Here is a 27,166-nt window from a genome sequence, read left to right as displayed (position 1 = left end):
TGTAAATATGAAAAAAAACATTTAATTTCATGGAAGTTAAAATATAACTACTATTGGCATTCAATCCAAATACTGTTTTAACTTTCTAGATAATAGTTCTATATATATGATTGAGTCTATATTTATTTCAAATGTGAATTTTCAATTATGTAGGTTATTACATTGCTTAAATATTTTTATTATTATTTTCATTTAAAATAAACACGAGCTTGTTTGGCAAGGGAATCGAACCGGGAATGCCTGTGTGTGGGAAGCTCGTCCTCTACAGGTCTAGACACACCAGAGTGTGAGCAAGCACGGGGTTACACTAACCCCCCGCGACGCCACCCGTAGAGGAGATCCCCCCACTCTGCCCTCCGATCTCACGCTCGACACCATTTCTTCCCCGCCCAGGGCGCCATTGGGAGTGCAATGACACCAATTGGATTGCGAGAAGGATGATCCGCCAGCGCCGGATCACGCGCGGCCTCTAGGGCTTTTGGATTGGAGTCAGGGATTGGGATTCTACGGGCTGCTGCTGCTGCCAGGGAGATTTCTATCGCTGTGGCCAGGTATTTCGATCGATTTCCTTCTCTGCCCTGCTGCCTCGTTTGAGAATAGGTTTTTTAGGGTTTGTGGGGAGAGTAGGGGTGTTTGAGAGGGAGGAAATCCTGCAATTCGAAGTGGCAGCGGCTGGCCAGGGGCTGTGAATCGCAGCACATCCTCGGGGGGTTTAGGGAATTGCGATTTGGGACGTGGGCACTGGATGCCCAGCTACGATTTGGACGTTGATATTCGACGAATCAAACAGGAATAATATAGCTCGGGTGGGGGAGTTCCAGTGTAGAGGCTCTCGTCTGGGCTAGTTCCTTCGTTGGATTTTTTTTTTTCTCTCTGGGAGGGAGCTGGTGCAGGGATTGGATTTTTTTTTTCTCTGGGTTCTTCCAAGTCGCAGTTTCTGATGGAGATATATTTTTTCTAGCCACCAGGAGGAAGTAAGTTTGATGGTGGCGACTCGGTGTTCATGGTAACTTTGGATCGAGGAGAGACCCTTGGTCAGTGCCAGGGTCGCGATTCATAGTCAATGTGGAGGAAGGTTCCATGGGCGGAGGATCTGGTGCTGCAACCAACGTAGACAGCATACCATCTCCCCGCCGAGCTGCCATAGACAAAGCTCAGGCAGAACTCAGGTACTGTTTGTTTTTTTTTTTTTTTTCCCCTGCTCTTTTTGTTTGTTTTTCTATCTTTGTGTATGAACTTTGTTCGTTTTTTTTTCTTTTTGCTTTGTCGCAGGTTAGAAGTGACTGTAAGAGAAGAGCTAAGCAAAGAGCTTGATTTCCTAGAAAAGGTAACTAAGCTTGTGAGTTCTACTGTCTCTAAAACTATTTTTTGTTGTGGTCCCTTGTCACACAGGGTGGAAATCCGCTAGATTATAAATTCGGTGAGTCGCTACTACCTCGTTTTGCTGCTCAAGTGTTGTCGAGGTAAGCAAGCTCGCTTAAGCTCTTCTTGAGTGTAGACAATTTATGCTTTGCTACAGTGAACTAGACGACTTGTGTGCCCGAAACACAAACTGTTCTTCCCTCGAAAATGGTAGATACGTAGAGCAGGAAACTGCTAGTTGCCGTGTGACGGGAGAGGTTCTTGAAAACGGCTCGGCAGAGACTCCTGGACATGTCAGTGACGGGCCTGTTTTTAAACACAGAGATCACGACGAGGTTCTGGGGGTTGAAGGACGAAAGAATCAGACGTCTACGAAAAAATTAAAGCAGAAGGAATTCGGCAATGGGCACGCGGCTTCAAAGTATCTTCCCTGCGACACGGATCAGTCATCCATGTGTAGATTTCAAGTCCCTCCAACGTGCTCTGCGGATGTTCAAGAGGTTGGAACTTGTGTTTCACCGGGAAACGATGGAAGCGTGCAAGACGAACGCAAAGAAAACAAGGACATTTCGGATGACTATGCGAGACAAAAAGCAATGGAACAGTCTACAAACGAAGAAATCAACCCTGCAAGTTCTGCGGAGGCTAAGCAAGACGGGAAGGGAGTAGAGGAACAAAGCGAAGGCGATAAAACTCGAGATGTAGCACGGCCTTCAGAACCGTGCCCTTCGGGACTTTCTACGGATGCATCGGTACAGAAAAATGAAGCGTCAGACAAACAGAAACCAGTTTCTGAGAAAGCGCAAGAAGATATGATCTTAGAGGCAGCTGAAACTATCAAGGTACTCTCTTCTTTGTTTATCTACGTTTTGTCTTACCGTTTACTTTCAAAGGCTGCCCAAAAACATACGATGGAGTTTTCAAGACACAAGCCTGGTTCTGAACCAGCAAGGCAGAAATCGCACTGGGACTTTGTTCTGGAAGAGATGTCATGGATGGCTAATGACTTTATGCAGGTAAAAATTTGAACTTCATTTGTGCTCTTCATTTTAATAGTCTGTCTCATTACAGGAGCGCTTGTGGAAGACAGCGGCTGCTGCACAGGTTTGCCGCTGGACGGCTCAACGGTCGCAGCAGACAAAGGTTGCCGATACTGATTTGAAGAAGAACAAAAAGAGGATCGCGCATGTACTGGCAAATATCGTGACAAGATATTGGCAGTCAGCGGCTGCCTTGACGCAAAAGCCTGACGAGTTGTCCATCAAGAAAAATGATGATTGCGAAGCAGTTCCTATGGACGTAGATGGTCCTGCGCCGACGGAAAAGCGTCGTCCCATCCACAAGTATGTCATGCGAGCGTCAACTGATTTAGAGCTGCCAAAAACTCCTCAATTTGTCCCGGATAGCTTGTTTCTCATGGAGCAATTTCCCGAGGTACGTGTCACGTAGTTATTTTACTGTTTGCTGACAGTATTCTCCTTGCAGGAAAGCTTGGTTTTTATCGTGTCGGACGGCGCCTTGGAGACTTACCGGCTTTCTATTGAGAAGAACTGGGATGCTTTTGTGAGTGTAAGTGCCGCTGTAGGACTGCTACTCTTGTTGCTCAGTGGTTTGTTGTCTGCAGGAGAAGCTTTTACAGGACAGTCTCAACGATCAACGTTTATCTGGCATGTGTTCTGAGTTAGACCTGTATGGAGACGATTCAAGGTCGTTTGGTAGTCGGACATCACCAAAGCTACCTGACGATGATTACGGGATGCACTACATGCCGGGTGACTTGACCATATCAAAGAAAAAGAGGAAGAGAATTCTCAAGGCGCAGACACCTAAAGCTTACGACGGTCTGTCACAAGGTGGTTATTGTGATGGGAGTAATCGGCTCGCATCGCCCGCGAAAAGGCCTACCGCTGGTGCAGCTAGTTCCATCGGAGTTATTCCTACGAAACGCATGCGAACATCAGCAGTAGTTGCTCGACAACGTGCAGCGTCGACTACATTGTCTCCTGGTGCACACAGAGGGAACGCGTCCTCGGCTTCCACGAACTCCCAGCAGGAAGACCTCCTTGGATTTCCTGACAGCCGAGCTAGTGAGGGTGACTCCGTGGGTCCGAGAAAGGGTGGGCTGGGCACAAGCTCTCTCCGGTTCAAGAAGAAGAAGAAGACGAAAGCTTTCCACTCCGACTTCTCAACGGATGCTATATCGAACTCTCATCTTTCAAAAGTACGTACTTGAAGGATTTGTTTCTTCTTACCTGATAGATGTTGTACTTGCAGACTGACGCTGAACTTAATCAGCTTGAACAGGTTCGTTTTTTACCTTCTACTCTTGATTTTTCTGGATTGGTAACCATGTTGAACATAAATTGCAGGACCAGCTCAAACGCAAAAGTGACCAGTACAGTCCACTGTCATCCGAGCATGGTATGGTTTTCTCTGCCGTGTGTGTGTGGATCTTAACTATTCTTGAGCAGATACACCTGGGACACCAGGGTCACAAGGTGTTGTCAGTATGCATCCTATGAAGAAATTGAAATCTTCAAAGCATTCTCCTGACTTTGCGGAAGCTGGGCCTTCAGCAACCGGTCTCAACCTGACCACTTCGAGTAAAATTTTGAGACAAAATAGCGCTCGTGATAGAATACGGCGAAACAAAGCGACCAAGGTATGGGCTTGTACTTTTGTTTATTTTCTATGCTTATTAGTTTCCTAAACAGGGCTTCATTCAGTCGTCAATCAATCCTCCAGGAGTTGGTATTCCCTGGTCAGCTACCGAGGATCAGGTCTAGGATTGTTTTTCAGCCTTTTACAGTTACTAAAAACCTCTTGTTTTCTCAGGCAATTTTGGCACTTGTGCATGATCTTGGTCCGAATTGGGAGCTTGTAAGTGACGTATTGAGCTCCAGCTCCCAGCTAAAGGTACGTAAACATCACTAGTCCTTCGAAGAAACAAACAAAAGTGTTCTTTACAGGGCATTTTCCGGAAACCAAAAGATTGTAAAGACAGACACAAGTCTCTTTTGGACAGATTATCCAATGATAATGGAGACAACGATGAGCCGGGAACATCAATGCCGAAGGTGACCGTGGTCACTCTTTTGCCGCATCTCTCACTCGTGCCCGATCTCTTTTCCCAGCAGCAAAGTACGCGTGTCTTCTTGCAACGTTTACAGGGGCCGATGGAAGAAGACACTGTAAAAGTGCACCTTGAGCGGATTGTGAATATTGTGCAGGCTCACCGCTCAAAGCAGCAACAGGTTTTTCCTCACTTGGATACGTACCGGTTTCCTAACGTTTATATTGTAATTTTATTTTTTCTTGCAGAACGACACGTTAGAAAACCAGGAACTTTTACCTGTGCACGCATCTCATTTAAGTACAGCATCTCAATTCAGTCTGTCCGGTGTGCCTCTCAGGTATTATTCTCTGCAAAACTTTTCAACGTCGTTCACTAACTTTCGTCTTGCATTTAGTCCTTTGGATCTTTGCGAGCATCCGATGTCAAATGGAGACATCCCTGCGCATGGCTATTCACTGCCTCAGCACCCGGGACTCAACATGCCAGGCGTTATGGCACCTAATGGCTTGCGACCAAACTCGGCTGGTCTTCCTTTGCTCCCACATCTGGGTTCTATGGTCTCTCCAGGCTCCGCTGCAATTAACGCGGCTGCTGCACGGTATGTTGTTCTCGATGTTCATACTTATTTTCAGTTGGCCTCTAAACGCTTTAACTGCATTTCAGAGACGCTCAAAGGATGGCTGCTTCGATGCGTCCCTTGTCGGCAGAGGAGCAGAGGCTACGGTACACTCGGATGGTTACGGGACGTAGCTTGCAACCTCAAGCAAACTCCCCTGGTAACTTGCCAATGGCAAGTTTGCCAAATTCAAGTGACTGCTCAATGCCGATGCTACCTTCTGGTAACACAGCAGGCTTGATGGGCTTGAACAGAGGCGGCTTGTCGCTACCGAGGCCAACCATGCCGGGCATGATACCACCAGGACCTTCACCAGGACTGATGCCTCCCGGTGGAGTTGCTTTGCCCGCGTCAGGTTCCATGATGGCAGGTGGTATACCGAGCCCTGCGAATTTTATGAAACGGGCAAGAGACGCAACTCAGCTGATCCGGGTAAGAGCTTTCAGTTGACATGACACGCTTAATGCCGCTGCGTCATTCTTATGCTTCTTAAACAGTCTGGCCGCTGCACGGAGGAGCAAAAGCAGCATATTATCCAAGAGCTGCAGCACCAAGCTGCTCAAGGTAATCCTCAGGCAGTTGCTGCTTTGAACACTCTAAGTTCAAACAACATGAACCTTTCCAATCCAATGGTCTCTTCACCAACTCAAAGTTTCGCACCTCAACAGCAGCAACATTTGAGCCCGCAGCAGCAAAGCCAGCAGCAGCAGCACCAGCAGTATTTGCAAGCGGTCCGTTTGGTCAACGAAAGACAACAACAGCAGCAGCAACAGCAGCAGCAGCAAAAAAGAATTTTCCAGCAGCCAAACAACTTGTTGCAGCAGCATCAGCTTGGAATGTTGACACAGCAGCAGCAGCCTTTGCTCCCGTCCCAGCAAGCGCAGCAGCTATCTCCGAGCCAGCAGCAGCAGTCGCCGGTGTTGCCAGGAGCGCAACACCCGCAACAGCCAACGCCAGCACAAATGGGACAGCTCTCAGGCCAGCAAAAGGTACAGGTACCAACACAAAAGCAGTCATTAACAAAACAACCAAGTTTCCAACAGCAGCAGCTCTTGCAGGTCCAGCAACAATCCAAAGTGGGTAAGAACAACGCGAGCGGCCGGGGAGTCGCAACACACTCAGCTCTGATGCCGGGGAGCCAGCAAACAGCCAACTCTCAGCTGCCAAGCCCGCCAGGAACGGCTCAAGCTGGCCAAGCGCAACAAAGAAGTTTGGCGATGCAGCAAGCCGGGAAGCAAGCCAGCATGAGCCAGCCTGGTAAGGTTTCGGGACAAAGCCAGGGGGGACAACTCACGCAAGGCACCGCTGGACAAACTTCGCAGCAAAAGAGTCTTCAGAAGCAATCGCCGCAGGGAGCATCTCCGGTGCCAGCAGCTCCGTCGACGCCACCTCCGCAGCAGCAAACTACGCCGGCTACTTCAGCTGCTGCACCGCCAGCTTCTCAACAGCCAGCTTCGACGACTACGCAAGCTCAAATCCAACGAAGGCAGCAGCAGCAACAACAACAACAGCAGCAGCAGCAGCAGCCACAATCACAGCAAGCTCCACAGGCTAGAAAGTCACAGCAAAAACAGGCCAGTGCGCTACAAGCCCCTGGGAAGAACACTACGCAGCCGCTGGGTGGCTCAAACACGGGCAGTGGTCCCATGAGCATTGGAACCAGCAGCTCGGGATTGCCTCCTCAAGCAGCGTTGGCTCCGAGCGCAGCGGGGTCATGGAAACCAGGCCAGAACTTCCCCGGCATGTACAATCTAACGAGGAGCACCAGCGGTGGCGCTAACCAAGGCAGTGCCAATGGAAACGGTGGAGTGGCACAAAACCAAGTTGGCACAGCAGCGAAGCTCGGTATTGTCCCGGCTGTGAATGGGAGAACTCTGGCACAGCAACAGCAGGGAAGTGGTGCTGCTCAAAGGCCTGTCCAGCAGCAGCAGCAGCAAAGCTTACCAGTGCCAGTGCCTGTCCCGACGAACACGATGAATTCTACGAGAGCGGCAAGGCCATCCTCGGTGCTTCCCAGCTCGCCATCTTTCCCAGGAACGCCGGTGCCAAGTTTGAGTCATGGTGTACAGGTAATGGAGATAGCTCTCATCGTTTGCTTCTTTTATATTCGATCGCCCATCTTTGTTCTTGCAGCCAAGACAAGTCCATGGCGGAGCACAAAGGCCAACGACGAACGGTTCTAGTAATCCGTCAGTGACCGCGAGTGCCACTGCTGCTCCTCCAAGCGTTGTAACATCCTCGAGCTCCCCACGGTAGCGATCTCTCCAGTGTAATTTTTGCTGCTTCCAGCCCACCCATTGTTTCTTCCTCTTCCTCTCTTTTTTTTTGCGTTCTTCCTTCGCTTTTCTTCCGAGTCTGATTTGCAGGCTACCCGGCTGACTTTAAACTTGGCTGCTTGATCGCTGCTGTTGTTGTTTTGTTTTTGTTTTTTTTTTCGCGCTGATGGATGAAAAAAAAGAGAGAGAGACACCGACGAGAAGAGGACGACGCTGTTGTTGCTGACGGGTTTGTATTGTATTGACTTTAAACTTCCTTTTGAGCTGAAGGCCAGTGGGATGAGTGTGTATATTTGTTTTGCTTTTTTTTTGGGAGCCCAAGTTCCTGCTAGGATGTATCAGCAGAAATTTGAAAACAAAAACATGAAGATTTTTGCCTTTCAAAAGATATAATAATTATTTACTGACCTTATTCGTCTATACTAGTTCTAAGAAATCGTCATTCTGATGACAGTCACAAGCATTCCGTGTTGAAACTTTCCATCTTATTGCGAATGGCACCGCCCAATTTCTTCTACTCAGGCTCAGGCTCAACAAAACTGGAAGAGATTCACGGATCCAGAAGCCATGCAGGTAGTAGATAGAATAAAATTTCTTGAGATTAGTGATTAAACAACTTAGCCCAGATAGAATGGAATGCTTGAACAAAGATGATGCTGTCAAGGCAGTCGATCTCGCAGAGAAGAAGTTCATGCTCCACGACTTGGCAGCAGCGAAAGATTTTTGTGTCAGGGCCTTGCAACTCGACCCGGGCCTAGAGCGTGGCAAGCAGATGCTAGCGGTGGTGGAAGTCCACGCTGCCGCCGCCATTCGTCACCATTCTCTAATAATCTTGCCTAACGATCTGTTCGGGATTGGTGATCACGACTGGTACGCGATCTTAGGAGTGGATCCCCGCGCGGACGATGATAGCATCCGGACGCAGTACCGGAAGATGGCACGTTTGGTCCACCCGGACAAGAACAGGATGAATGGAGCGGAGGAGGCTATCAAGCTCGTCAACGAGGCCATGACGATTCTCTCGGACAAGAACAAGAAGATGATCTATGACAGCATCAGGAGCTCACTCCCTTCTACTTCTAACGATGCGAGTGCTCCTCCTCCTCGGACACCGCCACCACCGCAGCCACCTCCTTATGGCACTCCAACTTTTGTGGCGCAGTGCCCATTCTGCATGGCGCAGTGGTGGTACTATAAGACGTTTGAGAACTATGTGCTGCTTTGTGCTTGCTGCCTACGGAATTTTATCGTGGTAGACTTTCACCACCTTGCATGGGGTTATCCAGGGAGCGATTCATGGTACCAGAGGCAAGAGGAAGAGGCTACTATGAAGAGGCGGGAGATGGAGTGGGAAACCATGAGGATGGAGAGAGAGAGGGAGGAGGAAAGGAAGAGAGAAGCCAGGATTAAAGAGGAGGAGGATATTTGGGCAGAATTCCTGAGGATGAAGGAGAGGGAGGAGGAAAGAAGGAGAGAACCCAGGATTAGACAAGAGGAGGATGAAAGGAGGAGAGAAGCCAGGATGGAGGAACGGAGGAGAGAAGCCAGGATAAATCAAGATCAGGAGGAGGAAAGGAACAGAGAAGCAAGGATCAAGCATGACCAGGAGGAGGAAAGGAGGAGAGAAGCCAGGATAAATCAAGAGGAGGAAAGGAGGAGAGAAGCCAGGATTAAGGAGAGAGAGACCAGGAAGCAATCAGAGATGGATCAGAGGACCAAGCAGGGAGGGGCCAAGTCTACAAATGGAAATGCAGGGTTGGTGGCGGTGATCGTGGTGCTGCTAGTTCTAGGCAAGGGATTCATCTTGCCCACAGCACTACTGCTAGCGCTCATTCTGGTAGTGTTCATTCTATCTATCAAGCTTTGAATATATGCGATTAAGTTAGCGATATTATATACTCGTGTTAAAGCCAAAACATTTTCCTTTTTAATGTCTCGTGAGAGATATACTATGCCAAGACGAAAACAAAAAAAAGAAGAAGAAAAAAAAACAATTGTTACTCACTAAAAAGTTTTTTAATAAATAAATAATCCACCCGGCGGCCATTGGATTTAAGGTCTGGCACAATTGGATCGTGCAAGGGACGACACAAATCTGACAAGTAGGGTTTGCAGTGGTTTGTGTTGCGCAGAGGAATCGATTCATAAACAGTTTCCCTGCTGAAAATTCTCTTCCTCCATCTGATACTTCACGAGTGGATTTTTAATTCTTCGAGCATTTCTAGTGAAAAAAAAAAAACCCTTTAATACCCTTTAGAAAAAGCAAAAAATTTACCAAAAAGGGATTAACCTAGGGATGGCTGTCAAGGCAGTAGAGCTTGCGGAGAAGTTGTTTATGTTCCATGACATACCAGCGGCAAGAAGGTTATGTGTCAAGGCCTTGCAACTCGACCCCGGCCTAGAGCGTGGCAAGCAGATGCTAGCGGTGGTGGAAGTCCACGCTGCCGCCGAGGCTCGTCACCATTCTCTTCTCTTGGCCCAGGTCGGGATTGGTGATCACGACTGGTACGCGATCTTGCGACTGGATCCCCGCGCCGACGATGCCACCATACGGACGCAGTACAAGAAGATGGCACTGGTGCTCCACCCGGACAAGAACAGGATGAACGGAGCGGAGGAGGCTTTCAAGCTCGTCAACGAGGCCTGGACGCTTCTCTCGGACAAGAACAAGAAGATGATCTATGACAGCATCAGGAGCTCACTCCCTTTTACTTCTAGCGGTGTGAGTCCTCCTCCTCGTCCTCCTCCGCCACCGCCGCCACCGCCACCACCTTACGCCACTCCAACTTTCGTGACGCAGTGCCCATTCTGCAAGATGCAGTGGTGGTGCAATAGGACGCTCGAGAACACTATCCTGCTCTGTTTCCGCTGCCAGTGGACGTTTCTCGGGGTGGATCTTTACCACCTTCCATGGGCTTCCAGAGCAGGAAGAGGAAGGAGGTGGCGGCGGAGTGGTGGGCAGAAACGATGAGGAGATGGAGAGAGAGGAAGAGAAGCCAGGAGGAGTTGGGAGGAAAGAAGCCAGGGTTGAGGAAGTGAGAAGAAATATGGAAAAGAGAGAAGCCAGGATTAAGCAAGATAGGGGGGAGAAAGAAGGAGAGAACCCAGGATTAAGCAAGAGGAAGGAACCGAGGAAAACCAGGAGAAATCAAGAGGAGGAAAGGCAAGGATTTAAGCATGAGAAGAAGCAAAGGCCAAGTCTATGGAAAGCTGTATCTAAGCTTGGTGGCGGTGATCGTGGTGCTGCTAGGCAGCGGCTTGCTAGCGTTCATTCTATAGCAAAAGGTAGTGTGCATATAAGCTTTGGTTACATTCTATTATTGCATGGTTACAAGAAAAAATGATAGGAGTGATAGGAAGGATGTCATACTCGGCTTAAATCAGTGAAATGCTTTCTAAGCCAAAAAATTTCTTTGTTTAGTGTGTCGTCCCACTGACATAAATACGGCCTCCTCCAAGACCTTGAAGAGTTTTCCTGAAGGCTTGCTGCTAATGTATAACATCTGAGAAGAAAAGAGCACGAAAATCCATCCATGAGAAAGAAAAAAATTTCCCACTGCTGCTTACCACTCGAGCGCTTGAAAATTGCCTTAACTCCCTGCGGAATAGAATCCTGTAACTTAGAAACGTAAAAGAAAAACAGTGTTGCAAAGAACCTCCTCTCGTCCCCCTCCTCCTCCAAGAGATCCACTCCTCTATCATCTGTTAACGAAGATCAAATGCGATGGCGTCGCGGCAGTGTCGAGCTCCCAGCAGCTGTGCGGAGCATTGAGCTTCTCAGTCCCGATCATCCAGTGCGCCGGCACCTTGTGCGAGAACCTCAGCAAGTCCTTGCTGCGAAAGCTCCGCAAGCTCCCGGCCCCTCTGGCAAAGATGGTCTTGTATCCCTCCACCTTGATCAGCGACACCGCCGTCAACCCCGCCGCCTCCACATACGAGCTCACCACCTCCACCATCTCATACGAAACTTTGTCCGGCCGAAGCTTCAAGCTCCAATCCTTGTACACGGCCCAGATCTCTCCCTGCTTTGGATACACGCTCACGACGTTGGCATGAATCCTGTCCACTTGCATCAGGTGCGAGAACTTGTTGAAGTGAGCCTCCGTCTCGGTCTTCCTCTTGCACTTGAACTGGCCGCAAGTCACCGTGAACCCGGCCGCCTCCCACTCGTCCGCCTCGTCCGAGATCACGTAGCGCTCCAGCCAGCGCAGCCGGACTTTGAACGGGTTGAGCGAGACCAGCTGCTTGATCTCGCAGTAGAAGCGCGGCATGCCGTCCGTGTCGTCGTACAGAGCCCACACTTGTCCCTCGCGGACGTAGCTCTCCTTCCTGTCCGTGTCGAAGTTGTAGAAGTCGGGGTCCGGGACGAGGAAGTGAGATTCCTCCTCGACGTTGTCGTCCTCGGGGGATGCCGGCTCCAAGTCCGGTTCCTGTGCCTCCATCGTCTTTGCTGGAGTTCGGTGCGCGTCCTCGTGCTGCTGCTGCTGTAGCTCCGGATTTATCTGCCGTGGTTCTTCCTGGAGTTGCCGCTCTTGGACTCGTTTCTTGTCCTCCTCGGTCGAGACTTTTACTTGCAAGCTTGGATTGCTTCCGGCAGCGCAGGGCTCAGCTTGTTTCGGCAGTAAGTTCTTCTTACTGCTCGTGGAGTCCTTCGCTGGCAAGACGCTCTCGGTAACTGAGACGTTGTTCTCGGATTTTTCGCACGGCCGGAGATGTGGCGAAGTCTTGGCGGCAACATTTGCATTCTCGGGAGGTTTCTTCGTCGGTATACTCTCCGTAGAAGGGATGCTTTGTGGCACCACACAAGGCTCCACTGCTTTTGAGGTTGCCTTCGCACTTTCTGGTGCTAAGCTGCTCTTAACTGCGACCTCCCTGATCACTCTCAGCGCTTCCAAAACGTGTTGCCTTCCTTTTACGGCCAGCTCCTGCCGGAGCAGTACTTGGTCCGGAGAGAGCTTCGCCTCCTCCATCCTGGCTCTCTTACTCGGGTGCCCGTCACCATCTTCGTCATCATAGTCGTCGTCTCTATACGTGACATTCTTCCTGGCTCTGTTAGATCTCCGCAAGCCGAACCTCAGGATCTCAGGAGGTACACTCTCCTCAGCGTTTCTAGCCTCGTCACTTTCCTCATCTTCGTCGTCATCGTCGTCATCATCGTCCTCTTCCTCCACCCTACTCTTCTTAAGTTTCTTTCTAAGGGCCTCCATATTCTTCTTCCTCGCCTCTTTCTCCTCTTTCTCCCTCAGCTTCGTCAGCTGCTTCTCGAGCAACTCTCTTCGCCGGTCCTCCTCTTTAGCCTTCTTCAACGCCTCCTTGAGCCTCCTCTTCTCTTCTCGCTCCCTCTCCCTCTCCGCCTTCTTCCTCTCCTCCTCTCGCCTCTTTTCCTCTCGCTCCCTGGCCCTTTGCTGCATCTGCTGGAAAGCACTGCTCTCTCCGTTAACTCCATTGGCCCCATTGGTGGTCTTCTTCTTCGCTGCCTTCGCAGGCCACGTCGACGTTTCCACCGGAGGAGTTCCGATATCAGTGGCGATGAACCCCGTTTGGCAGCGGTGACAAAGCAGCTGATAGTTCTCAAACTTCCTGTAGTACTGGTACTGAATCTTGCAGTTCGGGCACTGCGTCCAAAAAGTTTGCTGGGTATTCGCACTAGGAGGCGGAGGAGGCGGTGGCGGCGACGGGGGAGGATCTGGAGTAGTTGCAGGAGCAGTCGTCGCAGGAGCCTCTGGCTGAGTTGAGCAAGAAGGCTGTTCAGTAGCATATCTTCCATTCTCCGGCTTCTTTATTCGAGAGCTCCTCTTCACGTCATACATGATCTTCTTGTTCTTGTCCGAGAGAACCATCCAGGCCTCGTTGATAATCTTGAAAGCCGGCTCCGCTCCGACCACCCTGTTCTTGTCCGGATGGAGCATAAGTGCCATCTTCCGGTACTGCTTCCTGATGGTCGCCTCGTCCGCACAGGGATCCACTTGCAAGACCGCGTACCAGTCCTCGAGCCCGATGTGAGAGTGATGAGCAGCGGCATGGACTTCCACCACTGCGAGCATCTGCTTGGCACGCTCCAGGCTCGGGTAGAGCTGCAAGGCCTTGTTGCAAAACTTCCTCGCGGCGACGAAGTCCTGCTGCATATACTTCTTCTCGGCGAGTTCGGCTGCCTTGACAGCATCATCTTTGTTACACTCCATACCACCACTATTTACTGTTCCCTGCTGCTCCCTCTAAGAAAACTAGATCTATCTACGCGAACTTACTGCATTAGAATGGCTCTTCTAAACAGCAGCCCCGAGCACCAGAGAGTTTCCATGAACTTCCCAGCTTCCTTAAATCCTGAGAAAAGAAAAGAGAAAGTAAGACCTCTGCTAAGAACAAAGCAAAGAAAACCAAACGACAAAGTGTCATGGATGATATATAGGTATGTGACTGGAGTGTAAAATAACGACCACATCCATGACGCAAGTAAGCCCTAGAGAGATAGCAACAAACCAAAACCATCAAAAACCCACCTCGAGCTGTCGCGAATTCCCCAAAACCCTCGAATCCTGGAGTGGAATCGAGCAGCGCGGTGGCGCCGAGCGAGACGAGCGAGGGAAATCCAGGAACCCTAGCGTAGCGCCCGCCCGCTGTTAAAACCCTAGAAGCGCCGCGGAGGAGGAAGCTCGCCGGGCCGGGGAATGGAGGCGGGGATCCGCGATGGCGATGGATCGAATGGGACGAGGGCAGCAGGCGGCCACAATGCAGGGGGATGGAGAGAGAGAGAGAGAGAGCACGGCGATGGCGCCCTCTTGCGCCAATGGAAAACAACACTACTTTTTTCTAGCAGCTTTGTGAACTTACCCACGGTGTGAACGCATTAAAAGGGATTTTATTAAAAATTGTATAACATTAATTGTTTTTTCGGGGAAAAAGGTTGTTTAAAATAGCGAATTTTAAAAACTTGTGGAAGAGGGTAACGTTTTGAATTGTTGGGGCGCCAAATCTCAAAGGAGGCATCATGTTCTTTAATTTATTTATTATAGATAATATTATTTTTATTAAAAAGTTAAAATTCAAGAATTAGCCAATTGTATCATTGCGTATACAATTGGTTGATTCCAAAGAATATTTATAAGTTAAATAACTTTTAGAATATTAGATTATGATGCTCACTCCCTTTCTTTGGAGACATGAAATTGAGTATTTTAATCAATTAGTATAATTAAATTATCTTCTAATATGTGTGTTTAGTAATGTTGCATCAATGACAATTTTGGAATTCCTAGAAAAGTGGGAAAATTTTGAGAGTGGAATACAAAGTATAGTAGTAATAAAAAAATTGCAAAACACTAATAGATTGTATGATAAAAGTCTTCAATCCCAAATTTGCATAATGGTAATATTTTGTTCTTATAAAATAATATCATATTATGACATTATAAGCCAATGTGCTTTTATAGTTTTCTTGATTGTTGATCCATCAATAAGTATTACTCTTATTATGTATTTGCTATCTTTAGGTAAATTCATCAAAGTATATTTTGCTATCATTAACCATATAAACTTCTACTCACATGATTTGAACTCTATACACGCATGCACATACATGGACTTATACCCAAATTAGTTTTCTGGATTATTTTACACAAAACTTATAGAAGTAGATAAAGTGTTTAATGTAAATCAATCTTCTTTTCTTTTGACTGGACAATGCCAATTCAAAATGCTCAATAAAAATAACTAATAATGTAAAAATATCAAACACTAAATCTGTATTTACATTTTTTATTCTCAATTAACTAGTTATGAATGACAAGCTTCTAGACTTCTTTGGAGATCACTTTTATTATTCATTTAGAAAAAGAGTCAACTTTTATTCATGAAAAAAAGTGAAATCTTAGTGAAAAAAAAGCTTACTTTAAAATGTACTATTGTAAATCCTCCCAATCTAAAGCATATTTCTAACAAAAAAGACTAATGGTGCCTGATTGAGCTTGGTCTCATATTGGAAACTTCTTCATTTATGCTTATAACAATATAGTTAGATATTGACATATGATAATATTCAAAAATGAATCAAGGCTTGGCATTAAACACAATTACATATATACTAAATAATTATAAATAAATAATTTTTCCATTCTACTCTAATCACTTAACCACACCTCTAATCACTTAAAAGAGTTTCATTCACAACCTTCATAAATTTTATTCTCGACATAGGGACTTGCTAGCTTAGTGAATGGCATCTATACCACTCAACATTTGTATTTGGTTTGAATATTCTTATATGTCTAATTTTTTTTTTTTTATAATAGACATTCCAAAAGTACTACTGATATATCAACCCATTACGCTAAAGTTATATCTATTTACCTTTGTCTCATTGGTAGTCCTAGACCACTTGTGCCATATTCTTGTTTCTCAAAGATTAAGGCATCCGTCCATAAGCAATCATCATAAAACCACACTTTAGCATCCTTAGGATACTTAGAGCCATGGGGAACAACCTTCCTCAATATCCCTTTTTTAGTCCTCACTAAAACCTTCTTCGTCCATAGTCGTGTTTGCCAACACTACCATTGGGTCTGGGCTCGGAGGTTTAACCATTACGTCCTATTGACATTTAAGACTTCCTTGCAGCATAACCATATCCTTGGTCATTACATAAGAGTATTGCTTCTTTCCTTTCCACAATTTAGGGCTTTGGAATAACATTTTGAAACACCACTGCCCTACACAAGCCTTATGAGTACTCTCCCCACCTTCCGCCTTTGGGTGCCCTAGCCACGTAGCTAGAGCAAGGTTCTGATAAGCCACATTAGGTATCCAAATAAGTAATGCCACCCACACTTGGATTGGGAGCATCGACCATTCGATTTCCCGGGGGAGCTAAAGCTGGCTCTTGAATACTTCACTATGTTACTTCACTTATCTGTCCATATTCACTTTAGTTTTGGACTCTTTAGTGGTTATATCATCATCCAAGTTGTGAGTATAACTTTCCTTGGTCAAATTGACTTTTCTTGGCCAAATTGGCTCCATTGAAGTCTTCCCTCTACTATACTTTTGGAGCTCATCAAACCCTTTAGGGTTTAGGAGATGATTACTTTGGGCTTTCACCCTAGGACTTGGACTCGGACTCAATCATAAACTTGGACTTGGACTCGGTCTTAATTTTAACCTTGGACTCGACCTCAAACTCGACCTCAGACTCGACCTTGAACTCCATCTAGAACTTAATCTCGGACTCTATATTGAATCTATCTTAGACTTCATCTCGGGTCCATCTTGAACTCCATCTTGAGTCTATCTCGGGTCCATATTGGACTCTATCTTAAGTCCATTTTAGGTCTATATTGGCCTCCATCTTGAACTCTTTTTTAGACTTGTTCCTAATACTTTCATGTATCACAACACTTGCCATATGTCAGTCCTTCTTATATCCCTTTTTAAAGACTTATTCACTGATTGCTTTGTACTCATTCCTTGAGCACTTTGTTCGGAGTTCCACTCTTGCTCTTGATCTTCTAAGTTGGAGCTTTTGATTTAAACATGTTATGCTTGTTGGACTTCCATTTCGACCATTACCATATGGCACTCTTTCGGCTCCACTTTGGGGCATAGAGATTTATGTCTCACAATAACATCATGTCCTATCTCCAACCAATAAAAAATGTGTAAATTTTCAATCATATGTTGATGTCTTATATGCCCACATGGAATAAGAGAATCATAATAGGCATGGAGAAAATGTAGAATAAATATCAAAGGCATCACTAGCCATAAATAATTAATATAAGTCCCCATAAAATAAAGAAAGTTATCATCAAGGTGATATTGAGAATATAAATTCCAAAATTGCAAGTCATCAACAAGTGATATAAATTTTTTAAACCTTTATAAAGCTTTTAAATTTAAGACTTAACCTTTTAAGCCTCACAAACCTTGTCAAGATAAAGTAAATTTTGCTCCACACTTTACAAATATTGAACATTATGTACAACACTCGCCATAAAAATAGATCCTTATTCAGAAAATCCATTAATGCTAGAACAACAATCTTATTAGGAACAATAAAAGAAAGTTAATAAGGGAGAAGAGTTCAAGAAAGGGCATCAACATTAGTCATAAAAATCCCTGAACAATAGACAAACTCAAAATTATATATCTAAAGTTTCAGAGCCCACTAAGTAGTACGACCAACTAAGTTCTTTTGCTTCAATAACAAAGTAATTGCAGCATAATCACCGTTTAGTTAGATCTGAGAACCATGCAAATATGCACAAAACTTTTTGAAACCCCAAACTACTAATAAACCCTCATTCTCTGTTGTGGAGTAATTCATCTTTACTGGTTGTAATGTACAATTAATGCATGCAATAGAATAATGCTAATTAAACAAATTTGGGCTAACACCCATTCAAGATTGATATTAAAAGCATCCACGTGCAAAATGAAAAGTTGTTTATAATTAGGATATGCCAAAATTGAAAGAGTTATTAACAACATTTTGAGATCTGTAAATACCTACTCAAAATCTTCAGGTCAAATGAAAGATGATGTTGATGATTTCAACAACACTCGCAATAGTATAGTTTGATTAGAAAGATGATCAATGAAATAACCAAGATATTGCACCTTGCCTAGGAAGTGTTGCACATCATTTACACACCATAGAGTAAAGAAGTGTAAAATTGCCATAAATTTATCAAGATCAACTTTCAAATTTTCATAAGAAATATAGTAACCCAAGATAAATTGTGTCTTTAGACCCAAACACGCACTTCAATTACTTCAACTTTAAACTAACTTCTTATAGCCAATCCAACACTTTACAAACATCACAAATGTGTTCTTTTCATATCCCTTCCGAATAGATCAAAACATCATCAATGAAGGTAATAATCACTTCCAACATATTGTAAAAAATCTCATCTAATCATCTATTGGAAAGTTGTTGGAGTATTATTTAAACCAAACAATATCATCAAGAACATATAAAACCAAATGGTGTATAAAAGTAGTCTTGGGAATATCTTCCTCGGTCATTGCCAGTTGCTAGTACCTAAAAATAAAATCTAACTTGGTGAACCAACAACTTCTCCCTAGAAAATTTAAAAGATTAACAGTATGAGGAAAAGGGTACATATCTAAGATAGTCACTTTGTTTAATAGACAATAGTCAATGCAAAAGCAAATACTCTTATCAGTATTTGTCATAAGATGATTTTCACACATCTAAGGATTCCAAGACTTTTAGATAACACTCTTTTCCAACATCTTCTTGACATTTACACATAAATTTCTAATCTTTTTCAGTGATTGATGCTATATAGGAACCTTGATTGGATGAGCATTTTATAAACTTTTGAATTTAGACTTTTAAGAAGGTCACTCAACTTAGTATTATTCAACTCCAAATATCTTAAAACCCTTAACCGATTAAAAAAGGGGTGCACTTTTATTTATAGATCCTTTTCTTTTAGTTGTTTACATATCCCTAATTGGAATAGGATGATGGATTGTAATCTTATCTCTAGATAACAAGTCAAAATTGAAGAAATTAACATACTCTTTCTTAAGTTGGTCAACTATTGCAACACAAAAATTGTCAAATGATTTAAAGAGGGAATAGAGGAGCAAGATGGAAATATAGTAGAAAGTAATAAGGAGACAAACATGATGGAAACAAAAATAGAAGTGAAGAGATAAAATGGAATAAAATTGAAAAAAAAAGAAGAATTATAAAGAAGTATGAGACAAAGGAAGAAGCTTCAATGTCATATTTGGTATAATTGTGATGCAACTAATCTATACCAAGGATAAAGTTAAAAACTTGACTTGGCACCACTTGCAATGATTAAAATCTAAGCTCAAGATCACCTACATATATAGTTAGACTTGTTTGTCCCTCGTATATATATATATACTATTATTGCCATAAAGAATGAAGATAGACTCTTCCACACAATGCAATTGTAGATAGTAATATGTGGCAATAAGTCGAGCAAGAAAAGATAAAATCTAATTATATAAACTAATATAGAAAGAATAATAAAAAACCTTTTATTATAAAAACAAACTTGGAAAATAAACACTTGATGAATTGATGTTAAGTGAACCCCTTGATAGTACTCCCAAAAGAAGGATGGAGGGGTCATTGACTTATTTATGCAATGACCTTATGACTCCTCATTTCTGGGAAAAATTTCTATATCAAATCCTTCCATTACAATAGCACTAATAAGACATTATTGACACCAAGGCTTTCACTTAGGAAATAGAGTACATCAATTTAGAAAATACTAACAATGCTAATATATGTGGCTAACCTCGTCATATGCTCAACAACAAATATCACAATTACGACCACATTCTCACCCTTGTCCTTGAACATGAGCAACAATAGCATCAACCTCTATCAAAACAAGATTATCTTCCACAAAAAGTAGAGCTAAAGGATGTATAATGAGAAATGAAAGAGGCAATATCTTATAATGTTGTGCTAGTCAAATAGTATTGTCAAGTGTGGGTGGAGCAAAAGCATACTCAAGTCCCACAAGATTTTGATGAAATGTTAGCTATAATATTCTTAACTTAATCTGCTTTGATATATTTGGCTTTACATGAAGTAAGAAGTTTTGGAAGTGAACACTAAATTGCATCACTAACTTAAATGGCCCTTAATAAAAATGATGCAATTGTTGGAAAGCCATTATCACAATCGTTAGTATGTTCAAATGTGCACTTGAAGACATTTTGGAGAATGCTCAAATCTGCATGAGTGGTTACATTCAAACCATTATACCACTACATCACTATCCATTAAAGACACATGGGAAACTCATGCAAATTCCAAGAATAATAGGTAACAATCATTATAAAGTGATTATATTAATCTCTAGGATTCCTATAAAAAAACTCTAACCAGATGTGAGGATTGACAGTAACAGGAGTTATACCATACACTTTGAATGCCACCATCAATTAAATTTAATTTTTCAACTATAACCATATAATATCAAACAATTGCACAAACTTTTGCTCCAGAGTTAAAGAGGGAAGAAACTGCTACTCTACCATAAAGATGAACAAAAAAGAAAAAAAAAAGAGAGAATAAATTAAGAAGTTATAAGGAAAGTAAGATTTAAGTGTTGTAAAAATAAGATTTAAACCAAAAGCCCAAATCCAAACATTCTTTGGGGACAATCAAAATTACTTTTCATCTCCACCAATGTTAGTGTATGAAATATGGAAATGGAATATAGAAATGTGCATATTTATTAACCCAAAAACCCTAGTTTATATATAGGACTAAGTGGTTTAGATTGAAACTAATTTAATAGCTATCAAAATCCCACTATAATAATATTAGTATATAGCATTATACTCATACATTTGGATCTCACAGTATTTTTTATTTAAAGATTTATAGAAAATAATTTCTTAAGATATTTTATAATCATTTTATATTATTACTATTTATAAAAATTCTACACATCACACGCAGCAACATTTGGTTTACTTAATATTAATGTCATACTTATTTAGTATTTTTGAGTATTCCAAATGATCAATAATTATAAACATGGTTTATTATTTATAAATCAAGATTAATATTATTGCATATTTTTAAATACAGAATTAATCTAAATAAATAACAATAATTAGATGGTAAAAGATCCTAAAGTATCTAAGAATATTCTAGGTATATCCAGTGCCATCTAGTTTTTGTTTAAGCAAACCAAAAATCTCTTACTTCAGTTATTTTAATATTTCTATATATTAATTTTTATTACTTTTTAATCTTTAGCCTTATAAAGGGCCAATCTAAGAAGCTTATATTAACTTTATAAAGGTAAAATCTAATAGTTGATGCTCCAATAGCACTACTTACTTCAAAATTACTCAAATTATTTAGACTAATAGTTACTCAAAACCTTGCTCTAGCTATGTAACTAGGGCATCTTGGCAGTTAAATGTGGTGGGAGTTCCCACAAAGATTGTGTTAGGCGATAATATTTTGAAATATCATTCCAAAATATAAATCTGTAGAAAGAAAAAAATAATTTCTTTTGCTTAGTAACCAAAGGTATAATTACATGGTGAGGAAAGTTTAGATAGTGAGATTTAGTGGATAGCTTTTTTAACTTTAATTTAACAATAGTGTTAGCAAACATTGTCATGTGAAGAAGAAGAATTTGGTAAAAATCAAAATAGGGACATTGAAGGATAAAATTATTTCATATATTGAGGATGTTGATAAGTGATTACTGAATGGCTAATTAATTGGGGCTTATCAACAGAACTATAAACTAAAGAGCTTATATTATTTTTATAAGGTTGAAAACAAAGTGATAAAAATTAATATATAACTGAAGTAAGAAATTTAGTAAATATTAATAAAATTTATAATGAATATAGAAAGGAAAGAAAAAGAAATATATAAAATGATTACATAATATCATATAAAAGTTTAAATATAATAAGAAAACCAGGTTATTTACAATTATTATTGGGATGATGACAAGGAAAAAATAAAAATGTTTATAAGTGAAATATAATTATATCATAATTATTTTGACAGGCTTTACAGCAGTGGCTGTAGATCACTCCTAGTAGAGAGACGCCTCCAAAACACCACATCTCTCACCTTGAGCAACACAAACAAAAGTATAGAACACACACAACCAATGGCAAGACTCTTGGATCCCTGCGACACGGCCACACAGGTGAGCATCACAAACGAATCCAGCCTGCTCGTCTGATCCCGGCAAGCCATGGCGAGCTCCACCCCTGAGAAGAGCAGCAAGATCCCCAGAAGCCCGATAGGAAACGCGTCTAGAAGCCTGATCAAAGAGCTCCCTAGCAGCAATCCAAGCACAAGCTTGGCAGCTCCAAGCATCGCCACTGACGCTCCCGAGCTCGCTCCAAATCGATACTGCCCGGCCAGTCCCCCAGCGCCGTGGCAAACCGGGAGAGCTCCAAACCAGCACCCGATCCAGTTCATGATCCCGACGCTCACCGAGACCCTGGTCGGCGACACGCGATCTTCCATCTCCGGGAAGAGATCCTTGGAGAGCTTGCAAACCGCCACCACCGAGTTGAGGATCGTGAGAGGGAGCTGCGGGATCGCTCCTCGCACAAAACCAATCTTCCAGTCTTCGCCAGTGATCCTTGTGATGCGAGGGATGCTTGGTCCCAGCCGGAGAGCATCGAAGATGCTCGGGTTCCTCACCGCTGCGAGGAGGATCCCGACCAAGAACACGATCAGCGCGGTTGGAATCCTCATCGCAAAGGTGGTGGGCGATGAGCTTTCGACGTGTTCTTCTTCGTCACCGGCCTCTTGATCTTGATCATCACCACGCTGCGAATCCTCGACGCCTTGCCCGGATCCATTAGCAAGAACGATGAATCCCAGAGCAGCGAGAGCGACCAGGATCCCATCCAGTCCCAGCCAAGGCCTGTCCCCGGTAGCCTTCCCTCTGGAGAAATCCTGTTCCTGGAGCACATACTTCACGGCAGTGATCGCGAAGGAGAGCCCCTGCGCGAGCTGGATCCCTCGCACCACCGGCAGGGGCACGATCCACGCCACGACTCGAATGAGCCCAGTGATCCCGAGGAAGAAAGCGATTCCGGAAACGCACAGCCCCGCGGCCATGACCTGGGGAATGCTGAGCGACCGATCGCCCTCCGTGATGGCCACCGCGGCGATGGATTTCATCGGCTGGACGGGCATTGGCACGCCAAACACCGCGCCGGTGACGACGTTGTAGAGGCCGGTGGCGATGAGCGACGTACCGAGATCCAGGCCCCTCACTAGGGTTAGCGCCACGACGATCGGGACGAATGTGCCCAGGTCGCCCAGCGCGCCGCTCGCCTCCTGCCATGGCCTCTTGCAGCGGAGATTTGCGCGGAGAGACGCTGCCACTGCCGCCATCGCCATAGCTTACCTTGACCCTTGGAGATAAAATATTCAGGAATATTTATTTTCAAATTAAGCATATTCTTGGACAAACAAACGGAACAGTCTCTGACTCTAGGAGGCAGACAGAATATGCCGTGGCTAGAACGAATATGCTTTCTTGGCAAGGGATGGGGCTTGGAATTGGGAGATGAAGAAGAAGAAGCACTCCCCTTGCCAGAGTCTCATCTATGAAGTGAAGCCTTGGGACGATGGAGCAGTGGAGTTTTGGCACTCACTCAACCAAAGCATTTGTGAAGGTGGACAAGTAGGATACCAACGCAGAGGCCAAGGCTGCTGGCAAGAGCAGCAGGAAGAAATAGGTGCGGCCCAGTCAGGGATTAATTCAGAATGGGTAAGAATCTAATGCATGAATTTTCTGAGGAGGATGAATGCAATACAAGAAACATGTCCTTTTTGGAATGCTAAATCTCTTCATTGTTGGTGTTCTTGTCATGTACAATTGTTGAGTTGTCATAGAAATCTTACCAATCTCTGCAAATGCCCAAAATGGGCATTTTGTTGCATCATTGCATTGAGTATACCATTAATTTTATGTGATAAACATGCCCTTAATGTAATGCTAAATTGTTCATTTTGGTGTTGCAATGTAGCATTGTTGATTCACCATAAAATTCTTCTAGGAAACATATTTACCTAGAACTTTAATATTTAGAAATAATACACTCATAAACAATAAGCTTACCTTCTAAATTCTGTCCACAACCTTTTGCAATTCTATATTGATGTTGTGCTCATCTTTAATGTATTGTTATCTTTTAGATTTTATAAGATATGATTACATGGTTTTTTCTATTTTTAATGTTTTGCTATCTTTGTTGATATGGAGTATGTTTATAATATCGATTAAAGAATTATAAATGATAGAGTCTAATTTTTGAAGAATGTTTCCCATGTTTTTTTATCTTTCACCTTTTCATATTCTTAATGTTTCTTTGTCATCTGCAATGTTTTATTTTCTTTGCACATTGATCATTTATGACTCTTATGAGTCTCCTTCTCAATATAATGTTAGAGTTGAGTGTTTTCTATCCTCCTTATATTAATATAAATGTTGAGCATATGTATGAAATTGAAACTTTTACTTTTATTTTATTGACAGAGTCATTGATCAATTTTGATATTAAATGTTCCCTTATTCCAAAAGTTCAATCACTTTTGCTAGAGTTTTGGGTTGAGTGGATATCCCAAATTGTGGATGTCAGCAATAGCTTTTACTTTACCATTTGTTGATGAGTTTATATATTGTTTTTTTGTCTTAAGTGTTAAGTTGTGTGTTGAAGAAGTTGAGTAGTGTGAATTTCTTGTTTGTATTGTGGTGGTTAATATATTTTATAACAAGAAATCCCATGTTTTCCAAGCTTTGAGCATATGTCTTTATTTTTATTTTCCTTTTTTTGCATTGATAACTGTTAAAAATTCTTTTTCTAATAATTCTTTATCTACTTTTTCTTCTTCCACAATTATTCTTCCTCAATTATTATTTTTTTTTCTGTTTTCGTCCTAAAACTTCAAACTTTTTTTCCTTTGGAGGATGGGGTAGAGAGGAGGCTTTAACAATAAAATGAGGACAATTGAATATGATAGTTGAGTAAGGAATAACAATATGAATTGTGGAGTGAGGATGAATATGATAAATCTAACCTCAATGGATGTGATAGTGGAATGAGGCTGAACATAAATAATAGAGTAAAGATGAGTATAATAAGTCACAATAAAACTAGTGCTTCAAATTTTTTTCTCTTTTGAAGAGGAGAGAAAAAGGATATAGAGGATAAATAGAATGAGTTTAATTATCATGAATGTGACTATAAGTATCGAAAGTTACTAGTTAATTAATTCTTTTGGATATTCTTTCCTTACTACCACAACGGTAGAAGGTTGGTATTGTTAGTCCTTTTTTCAGTTTCTGCCTAAACTAGTTAAGAAATTAGTCTTCACATATGCACTTGATTAAATGAGTATAAGAATAGAATTCTAAAGTGTTATTAATCATATTTGACTTGGTTAAAAAAACTCATTCATTGACTTACACTTGCTACTATTGGGAACCTCTACGATATTGAGTTTAGTCCTTCAATATTCGCCAAATGATACCTTACTATGTTTGTTAAATGCTTTCGCTATCATACAGCTTATGTTAGTTTCGTTCAGTCCCAATTGCTATTTATAAAAAGTGTCTAGATTTGCTAATTTGGCATATCATCAGAATGTAGAGATTATTTTGAACATAATGGTATTAGTCCTATGGCCAAATTTACATTCTAGTGTAATTCCATATTTAATAAGTCTCAAGTTAGTTCCAAAGATTAACTCTTGGTACTAAATATGACTTACAATCCACTACACTTCCTTACGAATTCATGTCAGTGTGAATGGAAGTTAAGAACTGCAACTCTCTCTTGAGCCTCACTCTTTTAACACCCTACCCCTCGGGTCGAGCCTAATTAGAGCAAATTGAACCTGCCAAATATCAATTAATATATAGTGTGATTCCCCTAACTAATCAATAGAATTAAACTAAAGATTGGCTTTGATACTAAATATAAACTCTTGAGTTTGGACTTCTTATGAGGTCACCTAGCCCAATATTATTCAAACCCAAGGATGGTCAACCCCAAGTATCCTAAAACCTTTAACTGATTGGAAAAGAGGGTGCATTTTTATTCATGGGCCCTTTTCTTCTATATTTAAATGTCATGAATCCTTTCTTAAGTAATTCTCTTTGGTTGCTTACATAATGGCTCAAGGCCTTGAAACTTGGGTTCCTTCAACATGTGGCATATGGCATGTAGCATATGACACATAACATATAGACAATTTAAATTCCATTTCACGGTTATCTTATGGTAAATCACTATAGGATAAAAGGGGAAAACCACGTATGTTACACCAACCTCCCATATGCAATGTTAGACAAGGATGAAGATCATGAATTTAAATTAATATAATTATTGAATGTTGATCAAAGGGAAGATGCAAAGGCAAGTTCTACTTATAGTCATGAGTCTGATTTAACAATGGTTTTGGAGAATTGTTGGTGGGTAAATTTAAATATGGATGTATTTTTGTTGAGGTAGTTATGCACAAAATTGCAATAAATTCAATAGTCAACTAATGCTTATACTATGGCTTTAGGTTTTTTTTTATCAATAGTTGCTATAATTGTTAATTGATAGCAACTATATTAGAAATTCCATAGTGTAAATGACTATTTTTCCATTCTACTTTAGTCACTTAACTACACCTTTGACCATTTGAAAGAGTCTCCTTCACAACTTCCATAAGTTTTATTTAAGATTTGGGGACATGCTAGCTCTATAACTAACATTTATACCTCTTAGCCTTTGCACTTGTTCATGTGTTCCATGTGTTCGATCCTATAATTGACACCCAAAGGTACCACTAACATATCAGCCCAATATGTTAAGACTATGCTCATTCACCCTTATCACATTAGTAGTCCAAGATCATTTACATCACAATCCTGTCTCTCAAAGAGCGGGTCATCCATCCATGAGTGGTCATCTCTTGACCACATCTTAGCACCCTTAGAATGCCCAAAGACATGGGAAACACCCTTCCTCAATATCCTTTCTTCCGTCCCCATTAAATCCCTCTTCATCCATGGCCATGCTCGCCAACACTACTATTGGGTCAATGCACAAGGGCTTGACCTCTAAGTCTTACTATCCTCTAGGACTTCCTCACCATGTGATTGTATCCTTGGTCACTACACCAAAGGATTGCTCTTATTCTTTTCCATAGTCTAGGACTTTGAGACAACATTTTACAAACCGTAGCCTTATATGAGCCTCATAGGTACTTTCCCCACCTTCCATTTTTAAATGCTCTAGCCATGGGTTAGAGCGAGTGAT

General features: G+C 42.6%; 4 protein-coding genes across 11 annotated transcripts; 2 read left to right on the top strand and 2 right to left on the bottom strand.

Moving 5' to 3' along the window:
• Positions 1–263: 263 nt before the first annotated feature.
• LOC112349070 (chromatin modification-related protein EAF1 A-like) lies at positions 264–7,718 on the top strand. 8 transcript variants are annotated; one of them, XM_024682748.1, is made up of 21 exons: positions 264–1,169; positions 1,273–1,327; positions 1,393–1,463; positions 1,520–2,204; positions 2,256–2,378; positions 2,434–2,796; positions 2,848–2,931; positions 2,987–3,583; positions 3,637–3,666; positions 3,732–3,783; positions 3,834–4,024; positions 4,077–4,142; positions 4,198–4,278; positions 4,332–4,439; positions 4,497–4,616; positions 4,684–4,775; positions 4,833–5,036; positions 5,102–5,486; positions 5,552–6,043; positions 6,104–7,123; positions 7,188–7,718. In XM_024682748.1, the coding sequence occupies exons 1-21, from the start codon at positions 1,081–1,083 to the stop codon at positions 7,308–7,310; spliced, it is 5,031 nt and encodes a 1,676-aa protein (XP_024538516.1). In that variant the 5' UTR covers positions 264–1,080; the 3' UTR covers positions 7,311–7,718. The 8 variants fall into 8 exon arrangements, with proteins under 8 accessions (XP_024538516.1, XP_024538517.1, XP_024538515.1 ...); XM_024682749.1 differs by having other exon boundaries at positions 5,552–6,049; positions 6,113–7,123; XM_024682747.1 differs by having other exon boundaries at positions 5,552–6,049.
• Positions 7,719–9,626: 1,908 nt separating this feature from the next.
• On the top strand, positions 9,627–10,674 carry LOC9656863 (dnaJ homolog subfamily B member 4). Its single transcript, XM_002977889.2, has 2 exons — positions 9,627–10,050; positions 10,166–10,674. The coding sequence occupies exons 1-2, from the start codon at positions 9,627–9,629 to the stop codon at positions 10,672–10,674; spliced, it is 933 nt and encodes a 310-aa protein (XP_002977935.2).
• Positions 10,622–14,254, bottom strand: LOC9656862 (trichohyalin). The gene is made up of 3 exons (XM_002977725.2): positions 13,831–14,254; positions 10,898–13,654; positions 10,622–10,833 (listed from the first exon to the last, which is right to left on the bottom strand). The coding sequence occupies exon 2, from the start codon at positions 13,510–13,512 to the stop codon at positions 11,029–11,031; it is 2,484 nt and encodes an 827-aa protein (XP_002977771.1). The 5' UTR covers positions 13,513–13,654; positions 13,831–14,254; the 3' UTR covers positions 10,622–10,833; positions 10,898–11,028.
• Positions 14,255–21,836: 7,582 nt separating this feature from the next.
• LOC9656861 (molybdate transporter 1) lies at positions 21,837–23,256 on the bottom strand. Its single transcript, XM_002977724.2, has one exon. It carries the CDS (start codon positions 23,247–23,249, stop codon positions 21,894–21,896), a length of 1,356 nt encoding a protein of 451 aa, XP_002977770.2. The 5' UTR covers positions 23,250–23,256; the 3' UTR covers positions 21,837–21,893.
• Positions 23,257–27,166: the final 3,910 nt, after the last annotated feature.

Source organism: Selaginella moellendorffii, unplaced genomic scaffold (genome assembly GCF_000143415.4).
Source record: "Selaginella moellendorffii unplaced genomic scaffold, v1.0 SELMOscaffold_35, whole genome shotgun sequence".
In the NCBI taxonomy this organism is placed as follows: Eukaryota; Viridiplantae; Streptophyta; class Lycopodiopsida; order Selaginellales; family Selaginellaceae; genus Selaginella; species Selaginella moellendorffii.
Note: the sequence above shows the minus strand (reverse complement) of the source record. Positions and strands in the feature narration are given on the sequence as shown.

What these genes read in the sequence shown, in the direction of transcription:
- LOC9656862 (XM_002977725.2), bottom strand. Translation starts at nt 13,512, where the DNA reads ATGGAGTGTAACAAAGATGATGCTGTCAAGGCAGCCGAACTCGCCGAG.
- LOC112349070 (XM_024682745.1), top strand. Translation starts at nt 1,081, where the DNA reads ATGGGCGGAGGATCTGGTGCTGCAACCAACGTAGACAGCATACCATCT. An exon ending in CGAACTCTCATCTTTCAAAA is followed by an intron (nt 3,584 to 3,636) that starts GTACGTACTTGA and finishes TTGTACTTGCAG; the next exon opens with ACTGACGCTGAACTTAATCA. An exon ending in GGTCAGCTACCGAGGATCAG is followed by an intron (nt 4,143 to 4,197) that starts GTCTAGGATTGT and finishes TTGTTTTCTCAG; the next exon opens with GCAATTTTGGCACTTGTGCA.
- LOC9656861 (XM_002977724.2), bottom strand. Translation starts at nt 23,249, where the DNA reads ATGGCGATGGCGGCAGTGGCAGCGTCTCTCCGCGCAAATCTCCGCTGC.
- LOC9656863 (XM_002977889.2), top strand. Translation starts at nt 9,627, where the DNA reads ATGGCTGTCAAGGCAGTAGAGCTTGCGGAGAAGTTGTTTATGTTCCAT. An exon ending in ACTCCCTTTTACTTCTAGCG is followed by an intron (nt 10,051 to 10,165) that starts GTGTGAGTCCTC and finishes GTGGTGCAATAG; the next exon opens with GACGCTCGAGAACACTATCC.